This window comes from Populus euphratica, unplaced genomic scaffold (assembly GCF_000495115.2).
Source record: "Populus euphratica unplaced genomic scaffold, PopEup_1.0 scaffold1.1, whole genome shotgun sequence".
Lineage (NCBI taxonomy): Eukaryota > Viridiplantae > Streptophyta > Magnoliopsida > Malpighiales > Salicaceae > Populus > Populus euphratica.
Window position 1 is genome coordinate 8,570,662 of NW_011499845.1, and position 10,898 is coordinate 8,581,559.

General features: G+C 33.3%; 1 protein-coding gene across 1 annotated transcript; it reads right to left on the reverse strand.

The window, feature by feature from the left end:
- Window positions 1–802: 802 nt before the first annotated feature.
- LOC105127624 (putative calcium-transporting ATPase 13, plasma membrane-type) lies at window positions 803–4,281 on the reverse strand. Its single transcript, XM_011028993.1, has one exon. It carries the CDS (start codon window positions 4,075–4,077, stop codon window positions 1,012–1,014), a length of 3,066 nt encoding a protein of 1,021 aa, XP_011027295.1. The 5' UTR covers window positions 4,078–4,281; the 3' UTR covers window positions 803–1,011.
- Between the last annotated feature and the right edge of the window lie 6,617 nt (window positions 4,282–10,898).

The following is a 10,898-nucleotide window of genomic DNA, read 5'->3' on the forward strand; positions in this document are numbered from 1 at the left end:
GGATGCTCGTCGCTTGAGCTTCCAATTTCCCGCACCTGTTAATGTGTATTCTGAAGTGGTAGTAGACCTTTATCATTTCAGAAGGATCCTTTCCTTCAGGTCTTTGCATCCACGTCATTCGGAATATGTCGTCGTTCCAGTGGATATGGAAGTCACACGTCAAACCTGATTAATGTGAATGCATGTTCCAGCACTCCATGTTCGTGATAAATAACAGTGAGTTAGCACTGAAGCAAAGGCATTGTGCAGTTCACTTGTTGCGAGGAGCCAAGCACACTGAGGACGGGCTTTTATTAGAATAGCTTTTCGAGAACAAACGGATGGAGAAAACCTCTTGTCTTCGAGGACAACGAATTGGTTAGGAATGAAAATCCAATCATCAAGAGTTTGCACTAAGAAGGGAGATTAATGATGCGATGATGCCTGGAAAAGCACTTTGAAATCGGGAGAGTAAAGTTGATTGCAAATTGTGCTGCATTGATGTTGGCATGTAAGAGATCAACAACACACGTTTTCGGGGAGAATGGTATTTGTTTGGACTTCAGATAGCTGGTTTATGACAACTACGTCTGAATTGTGAAAAATTTCAATTTGATGGAGGTGTGTTTTCTAGGATTGGTTACACATGATGTATTAAGGCGCTTTCTAGTTAATATGTATTATAAACCGTGTTGTTTAATAGGAACTACATCAGGGGATTTAGTGGGTATGCTGAGTATTTGGCTACCATAATTTGGCTTCCATCCCCTGCTTGGTAAGATCGACCAAACTGTGCAGTTTCATGCGCTAGCAAAACAAAGCAAGAAACAAACAACATATGCGCTTTTATTAATGTTCAGAGCATCATGTCTGATGTAATACAACAAAAATAACCATGATTCGCCAACATCCAAATCTAATTATAAACAATATATCATCTTCCCAGGAAGCTATAAAATAAATCCAATAAATAATTCATGATCTGTCTTTTTTTTATTTAGGGCTTAAAAGAAGAAAAGAATCATGTGTCTTCTACGGTTTATTCCCTCCAAGTGAGAGATAGCTGAAAATTGGTTTCTCTGGAACAGGTATGCACTTGACAACCCAGCAAATTGGCCAAGATAGTGCTGCGGTTCCGATACAGACACCCCATTGGCCCCAGTTCAACCTCTCCGTGTCAGCAAATTTCTTCAAAAATTCTACCATTAACACCTGCAAGAGAATGGTTATTCCAATGATTCCCAAAAACAACTTGTTCTTATGGATCCCTTTGAAAACATTCTTCTCCTCCAGCTTCCTTGCATTGAATTCATTGAACACTTGGCACAGGACAAAAATGTTGAAGATCAAAGTATCATTTACCCTTTCTGTCACTCCAAAGATGGATTCTCCCTTGAATTGAAGTGTCAAGAGGATTGCTATCTGATACAAAGCTTGAGATAGGAGGTTCCTCCACATGATGTTGGTGATAAGAGGTTCAGTCCTACCCACAGGGGTTTTTTCCATGAGCTCCTGGGTGGGCTGCTCAGTAGCTAGAGCCAGAGCACCCAGTGTGTCCATAATCAGGTTCACCCACAACAACTGGACTGCTGTTAGTGGTACTTCTCCTGCTGAAACTGCTGCTACAAAGTTTATAACAAGAGCAGCAACATTTACTGTGAGCTGGAACTGAATGAATTTCTGTATGTTGTTGTAGACACACCTACCCCACCTCAGAACTGTGGCTACAGAAGCGAAGTTATCGTCCAAAATGACAATATCTGAACTTTCTTTAGCCACTTCAGTGCCTTGAATTCCCATAGATAGTCCTATATCAGCTTCCTTCAATGCCGGTGCATCATTTGTGCCATCACCAGTTACTGCCACCACATGACCTTTTTGTTTGAGGCACTGTACCATGAGAAGTTTATCGAAAGGAGAAGACCTTGCCATCACACAGATTTTATCAACCATCTCCATTCTTTGCTCATGTGTGTAATTTCGGAATTCTTCCCCTTCAACCACAGCTCCACTGATATTCTCCGCACCAGGCTTGAGTATTCCACACTCGATCGCTATGGCTCTTGCAGTGTAAACATTATCGCCAGTGATCATTTTGATGTTCACTCCAGCTCGTTGGCAATCATCAACAGCTTTCTTTACCCCAGGTCTACATGGATCCTTGATACCCACAAGTCCTAATAATGTCAAGCTGTCTTCTTCGAGCGTTTTGTCTTCCTTTCCATCTTCATATTGGTCCTCCGATATTTGTTTGTGAGCAAAAGCGATGCAGCGAAGGCTACTAGCTGCCATACCTTGAATAATTTGCTTGAATGCATTCCTTTCTCTGTCATCCATTTCTTTCATTAATCCAGAAGCATCATAGTAACTCGAGCACATTGCTAGGATCATCTCTGCTGCTCCTTTCCAGTGAACGTGGATCGTGTGGTCTATTTTTTTCATGGACAAAACTCCACTCCTTTTCTTCTGTGAATTGAAGGCTTCTACTTGGAGAATCGTACAACTCTGCTTCATTTGCTCCATATCCATGTTCAGTTCAAGGACAGCCCAAGAAAGAATTGCTTTTTCAGTGGGACTACCTGAGAATTCAAACTTGGATTCTGGACTTTCTCTGTAAATGCTACTAGTTGTATTTAAAGCAACCCCTTGCTTTATCAATTCAAGAACATATGGAGAAACCGGAGAAGGATTGCTCTGCTCCATTGATTCTTGACCAAGCCAAAACTTTGTCACTTTCATCAGGTTCATTGTAAGAGTGCCTGTTTTGTCTGTACAAATTGTGGTGGCAGAGCCCATAGTCTCACAAGCGGAAAGCTTCCTCACCATTGCTTGATCTTTCATCATTCTTTTCATTGAATAAGCAAGAGTAAGCGTGACTGCCAATGGCAATCCTTCAGGAATTGCAACCACGATTATGGTCACTGCTGCAGCCACAATCCCCACCACCGCGTTCACTATATCATCAGCCTTGGTCTTGCCACCATTGAACTCCTTTTTGCCGCTCTCATCTTGCGTATTCCCTGTGAAGTAGCGAACCAACAGGACTAATAGAACAAGAAAAGCGACAGCCAATCCAACCTTACCTATTGATGAGGTTAGCTTATTGAGCCTAGCTTGTAAAGGTGTTTGTTCATTTGTGTCACGACTGATATGGCTCATCATTTCTCCCCATGTTGTGTTCATGCCAACTGAAGTAACAAGCATTTGCCCGTAGCCATCAGCCACCTTGGTGCCAGAGACCAAAAATGGATTTTTTTTGTGATTGATTTCCACATGATCACTCTCTCCTGTCATGCTGGATTCGTCTATTTGCAAGGAATGTCCATCGATGAACAAGCCATCAGCAGGAACCTGATCTCCAATCTTTAAACAGACGGCATCCCCCACAACAAGTTCAAATATCGAAACTTCTTGCCGCCGTCCGCTTCTCACAACATCAATTTGTATGTTATTGCTGATTTTCGACAACTTATCAAACTGTCTATTTTGTCTATAGTTGCTTATAGCAGAGACAGCAATAATAAGAAAAACAGCAACAAAAATGCTGCCACCATCATACCAACCTTCCTTTAAACCATGCTCTTTGATACCGAAACCAAGAGAAAGAGCTGCACATCCTAAAAGAATGGCAATAGTAAGATCTTTGAAAGCTTCCACTACGAAATGGAAAAAGCCCTTTGTTGGCGGTTTCATATACGTGTTGGAACCAAATGCTTGCTGTCGGCGATCAATGTCCTCAGGACCACCATAGATGCCGCCATGAATGTCGGTTCCAACGGCAGAAGCTATACCGACAATGCCACCAAAATTCTCAAGTTGGTCGAGATCTTTCTTCTTAATAAGCTCTGAAAGACTTGATTGATGAATCTTGAAGTGGTCACTGTCTAAATTAATGTTTAGCGCAGTGTAAGATGGAGAGGGAGAAACTTTGCTAGGCTTTTTCCTGACAACAGGTTTTTTGGATAGAGAGTATATGGTCCTAGAACAATAGATAGCTGCGAAAGCTAAATGCCATCTTTTGTTGGATTTGCTAAGGGTGGCAGGGACGTCAAGTAAACGCTCAATGCAAACCAAGTTTGCATGCACAAGGTGCAACATAACGTCGAAATAGACAAGGAAGCGCAGAGGCGTATTATTTGAATGCTAGAATAGACAAGGAGGAATTCTCAAGCTAGCTGTGATAATCAGGTTTTTGGTGTTGCCTCTTTGTTTCACGAGTTCTTTCTTATAATAACCGAGGCGGTGAGCCAATTAAATATTGATGAGAAAAGACGGGTAGCACCCGGGTGGAAAAGATTGCTTGGAAGGATTGGATACTTCTCTCAAGTTTGAAGTTATAATTAATTATTTTAAAACTTAATCTGATTTTCGGGTGTTCATTATCCAGTACATGTTATTGTATTGTGGATTCTTGTCAGCAAATAAGCGGCGCAGCGTGTTCAATTGTTATCTTAGTCCTGGGGTATTTTGACCGGTCAAACCGCGGAAAAAACAAAGGGAAGGTCGCGGTGGGGTTCGCTTTTATGTCGATTGAAAACAATACCATCTCCGAACCAAGATGTGGTGTTGGTCACCTGCTCCATAAAAAGAAAAATAAATAAATCCTAGGAGATTTCTAGGAAGTTCTTCGATAAGGAGTTTATGTTCGATTTCCTGTAACGCAACTTCAAAATAAATAAATCCTAGGAAATTTCTGGGAAGTTCTTCGATAAGGAGTTTATGTTCGATTTCCTGTAACGCAACTTCACAATTTTTTTTATTTTTTTTGCATTAATTAAGCCGGTGTAATCTCATGTTTTTCTAACTTTCATTTGTTCTACTTTAAAGTAAAAAAAAAAAAACAGTATGTTTAATAAGGATTTTTTTAATAGTCTATTTCATATCTTTTAGGAATGAAAGGTAATAGAATACTCCTTTAAGTTCAATCGACAGGTTGATGAACTAAATTTTAAAACTTAAATCATTTTTATGGATAAACTTGAATAATTTTCTACTCGATATTAAATATTCTTAAAACTCAAATATAGTTTTAAACAATTAATTTTAAAAAAATTGTTGAAAATAATATTTTATCATATATTTAATGGAAAGTAATTATAAACACACTTAAACATAAAGTACTAAATGATATTAACATTCAAATTGAAGCTAATATTTACGGTAATAAGATAAAAAAATTAAATTTTAAAAATATTTATACTAAAAATATTTATGATAATCATTTGATTTTTTATAAACAAGATCAAACTAAATTGAAGAAACTAACAAGCTAAATTTAAACATTATTTTGAAATTTAATATATTATTCCAGCTTAATTTAATTTATAAAAATCAATTTTTAAAAATCATAATTTTTAGCGTATATTCAGTATTGTAGTGGATGATATTTTTTAAAATTATTCTTTACTTAAAAATATTTTAATTTTTTTAGTTTTTATATTAACCCATCAAAATCATAAAATAAAACTGAATAAACTAAAATAATATATTTTAAAAAACATTAAAAAATAAAATTCAAAACACTCCACTACTTAGTCCTCCTTTTCATTTAATTGACTGGCAAGGCAATTACAAGCGTGGTTTTTGAAAAAATATTCATCCTGTAACATTGTTTTGTTATGTTTTAGGATGTATCAGAGAATTTTAGCTGATGTCTGATTGAAATGCCCGTTATGATCGTTGCAGTGTTAAAAAAATAACTTTATTAATAAAATTTTATCATTTTATTTAAATTTATATTATGCATTTACAATCCATAGTTTAAAATTGATTACTTATAGATATTTGAATTTCAAACATCTTACAACCCATATAACTATAACTATAACTATTCCATAACACTGTGATGGCATGTTTCGCTGCAAGCACATTCTTGCTTGCCATCATAAGTGAGAATATATTTGTTTTTACGATATTGAATTCTTTTTTAATTTTTAATTTTTTATGATTGTAAGTCTTTTTGGTGTATTAATTACTAGTAAAAATAAATTTGAAAAATAAAAAAATATTACTTTTACTATATCTTCACCAAAAAATATTTTAAAAAATAACAATCATTAAAATCACTATTATAACTACAAACACTAAATAAATCGAGATTCTACATCATGATTATAAGAATATATTTGGTGTTGCGATAGCTGTTGTGGTTGTAGTTTAAAAAAAATTATTTTATAAAAAGTATTTTTAATTAAGGTTGATTTGAAAAAATAGATATTTGATTAAAACTAAGGTTGAAATTGAGGTTTAAGAAAAAATAATTTAACGTATTTGGTTAAGAATGCTTTTGAAATTGAGGTTATAAAATAATTTTTTAAAATATATATTAATATTGATGGTTTTAAATTTAAATATTGTAGAATTAATTACTCATATTATATCATGAAATAAATAATATTTTATATAAAATATTTTTTATTATTTTATTAAACTATTTATAATTCCATTACATGCAAAATCCATCTGATAAGAAGTATAGTTTTTATAATTTTTTGAGCGTGTAATAAAATTAGATAAAATATTATCAAATATAAAATTAATATTACAATACAAGTGAATTTAATTCACTCTATACTAGTTTTTCAGGAAAAAATATCATTCATATCATAATATAAATAAATTTAATTCACTCTAAATTAGTTTTTTTAAAAAATATTAAAAAAATTAACATTAAAAAAAATATGTGTGAACAGTATAAATAAATTAGTATAAATAAATTGCATTGTTCATCATTTTAAAATAAACAAAATAATTCTCTTGCATGTTAATTAAACAATGTACCAATATACATTATTCATGTTAATTATACTATTTATTTAACAGTATTAATATGAAGAATACTTGAAAAGCAAGATTTTTTTATTTTTTATTAATCATGTTTTGAACCTAAAAATTATATGGAATTTATATACTATAAACCAATTTTTTCTTTACCAAACAACTATAAACTATATTTTAATTAAAATACAGTCATAATCACGTAAACAAAACCACCTTCTCAACGAAGTTGCTTGTGAAAGTGTAAAGAAGAGAAGGAGGGACGTCTTTCTATGTAGCTGTAAAAGAGTAAAGCAAAAGAAAACCTAGAAATTCATAAGCAGATGAGTCGAAGCGAGCGGAAAGTATTGAAAAATGATGACGATTTCTCGGAAAGGATCCACCAATGACCTTTGCCTCGGCAACCCGCGATACCATCTAAATTGCTAGGCAAAGATTCTTCAAATTCGACGATGACATTCACTGGATTCGTCGTCTCTGTCCACGATTTAACTCTGCCAATCATATAATTTCCCTTTCCACAAGACTTATATTTTACTCCAATTGGTAGAGTTAATTCTCGAGGTACAAGAGAATAAGAAAAAATCTATTCTCTTCATCAGTCTCCTCCATGTTTCAAATGCAGTCGGAATTAATTACTGAGACGGCACCGTTCGAGTGGAAGGGGCCGCGACTTCCAAGAGTTCATATTAGTCCTCACACACATATAAATTCTTTAAATATGTCCACAAAGAATTATAAATTGTCTTTTTAATATAATTTTCGATGACAAATTGCTCTCTAAATAAGAGCTTATATGGTTTCCCTATTTCTCACTTAATTTATATCAAAACAATTCTACAAGGAAAAAAAAGCCGGTATAATAACATTATTTCTTTAATTTTAGTCTAGACAATTAAATGCTAGATTGAATTAAGGTAAGACTAATTATCAGAGGTGATAGAATTAAAACACTCTCCTAACAACTTTCACTCAAATAAAACTTTTTTCCTTTAAATTTAGCCCGGCCAGTTGATCCGGTATCCAAAATTACAACCGGACCGAGTTTATAAAAAAAATAAAAAAATCTTGTTGACTTAGTAAAATCAACCTATTAACTTTTTTTTTACCAAATTATATTTTTTTGATTTATTAAAAAAGGATTGACTCGGACCTTGAGTTGGGTCGACCACTAGACCAGGTTTATAAACAGTGCTTTTTTTTTGTAAATAAAACTATCATCTAATATAATATGGTAATTAATATATTAGTTTTTTAATAATTTTTACACACATGCATCAATAATATATATATAGACATGCCTGCACAAGCTTGTTCGGGGTATCAAGTGTTGTTTGATTCCAAATCAATATGAACATATCAAATGCATTTTCTTTATTCCTTGGCCTGCTTGAGAGTAATTGATGTTATATTATAAATATTTTTTTATTTAAAAATATATTAAAATAATTTTATTTACATATTTTTTATACCAGAATGATAAAAAAATATATAAAAAAATTAAATTAGAATAAATTTTTTATTTTTAAAATTTCATAACAAACCTTAAGATGGTAGTTGGTTTGTAAATAAGACTGAGAGTAGATGAAATTAGCCTGTTATAGAGGAGGAGGCGGAGAAGGAATCCATATAATATAACTATAAGACATCCTTTTACTATTTAGATGGTGTTTGGCTATGCGGCTGTGACTGCGTTTTATTAAAAACATAGTTGGCAGTCATTTGGTAATTCCTATATATTTTTACATTCGGAACGTAGGTAATGAAAAACAATAAATTTATGCTTTTCACGCACTGTACATGATAATTACATTATTCACTGAACATATCAATTAGCATGAATAGTGCAAGTAAATTGTACTGTTCATTGGTGAACAATACAATTCACTTGCACTATTCACATGAACAGTGCAATCTTGTACTGTTCACTTTTTTTTTTTAATTTTTTATAACTTCTTGTTTTGTTTGTCTCTACAACATTTATCTCTTGTAAAATGCATTCAATCATTTCAATTTTATTGTTTCTCAAGAACATTTATTGCGTTGAGTGTAAGATTATATTTTTTTTTCCATTAATGTTTATCTTGCAATGTTCGCATGAACAGTGCATTCTCTTGTACTGTTCATTTTTTTTTGTTAATGTGTTAAAGTTTTTATTTTTTTAAAAAAATATTAGTTTAAAGTGAATTAAATTTACTAGCACTGTGATATGAAAAATATTTTTTTCTCGAAAAACTAGTATAAAGTGAATTAAATTCACTTGTACTGTAATATTAATTTTATACATGATAATATTTTATCTATACTTAAAAATTTATGAAAACTATAGTACTTATCGAATAAATTTTGTATGTAATGGAATTATAAATAGTTTAATAGAATAATAAAAAATATTTTATATAAAATATTTTTTATTTTATGATATAATAGGAGTAATTGATTTTATAATATTTAAATTTAAAATCATCAATATTAATATATATTTTTTAAAATTATTTTATAACTTCAATTTTAAAAGTATTTTTAACCAAACACATTAAACTATTTTTTTTTATTTCAATTTCAACTGTAATTTTAACTAAATATCTATTTTTTTAAACCAACCTCAACTAAAAATATTTTTTATAAAATAATTTTTTTAAATTACAACTATAATAGCTGCCGCATTACTAAACACCCATTATCCCACGGCACTCGGGCGCCGTACGATGGTAAGGCATCCTGTTCAAATTCGTCCTAAGGACAGCGTGGAAAAGGTGTTTGCTAGTCCACAATGTTTTATGTCCTATTGGTTGGGCTACTGTGAGGCGTATGCTTGGCAGCCCGCAAGTATAACTGGACATGCTCTGAGCCTTTCTGTTTAGGATGGCCCAACTATTCTACCCGAGACTTAGCTTGAGAGGAAGCCCAACCCGAGTTTTTCCCTTTTCTTTTCTCTGAATGAATCAAAACCTGTCTTAATGGATCCTAATTCCTAAATCCTACCCCACAATTTCTTTGTTTTTTTTTCTTCTTTTTTCCAGGGAGACCCTAAAGAGATTTTTATTTACTTGTATTCTCACAATAAATTTTATTCACCCAACAAATTTATTCGAACCCTTTTGAGCTCCTAAACTACTTGCACGGACATTTTTACACACAACCTCTAGTTATTCCAAAGATGCCTGCATTAATCCATGCCTCAAATTTCACCGTCTACGTTGGTCTTGTAAAATGGGAAAGACACTGCCCCAGATGTATACAATGCGGTATCATGATTTCAGCCGCTAATCTTTCGCTAAAAAAATTCTAACAACTCTTCTTCATGTTCCTCTCAACTAGAAAAAAGGAGAGTGGGGGTCCAGTTCGCCAAACTTTTGAGCTTGTGCAAAGGTAGAGAGTTCCAAAGCAATGCAAAGCTATAATATGGTTAGCCTTAAAAAATACCTGTCCTTAGCCTCCCAGCAGGTAGAATAAGCTTTAAGACCAAGAAATCTTGAATAGCAGACCCACCTGTTCAAAGCCTCATCATAACTATTATTCTGCACCCATGGCAGAATATATGTTAAGCAATCTGCTACTTTACTGGCAGAACTTGACCAATCTATAACCTACATTTGGCTTAAGCCTAATCATTGGTTTCAAAGTCTCGAGTTCGAGCCACATGATTAGATAATGGCAGGGAAATCTTTTGAGTTGAAAATGGATTAAATCATCAACGGATAATAATGCATATAATTTTATGCGTGGTAAAAATTCTAATCTTGGATTCTGTCCATGTCCTTGTACCCATACCGACCATATATGTTGGGTCGGTCTGTAGGTCCTTGAGACCCTTTTTTTTTTTTTTCAATCTGAATGTTGAAATCCAATATGGAGGAGGTAATTGCGTGGTGGGAACCTTTCCATGATTTTCCACACATGCCTAACATTTCTTGGAGGCTTTCATAAACAACCAACCCATTTTAACTTCGGGAAAGCTACATGGTTCCAACATGATTCTTCATGCTAAATGTGGAACCAAATATTATACCTGTAGATCACGAAGTAAAAACTGCACAAGCATCTGCAACAATGCATTTATACAAAACTGCCAACTAGCTAGCAAGGCTAGGTTGGATTAGCCTAGATATTCCTTTAGGATTGCCTAGAAGGTGGAATAA

What these genes read in the sequence shown, in the direction of transcription:
- LOC105127624 (XM_011028993.1), bottom strand. Translation starts at nt 4,077, where the DNA reads ATGTTGCACCTTGTGCATGCAAACTTGGTTTGCATTGAGCGTTTACTT.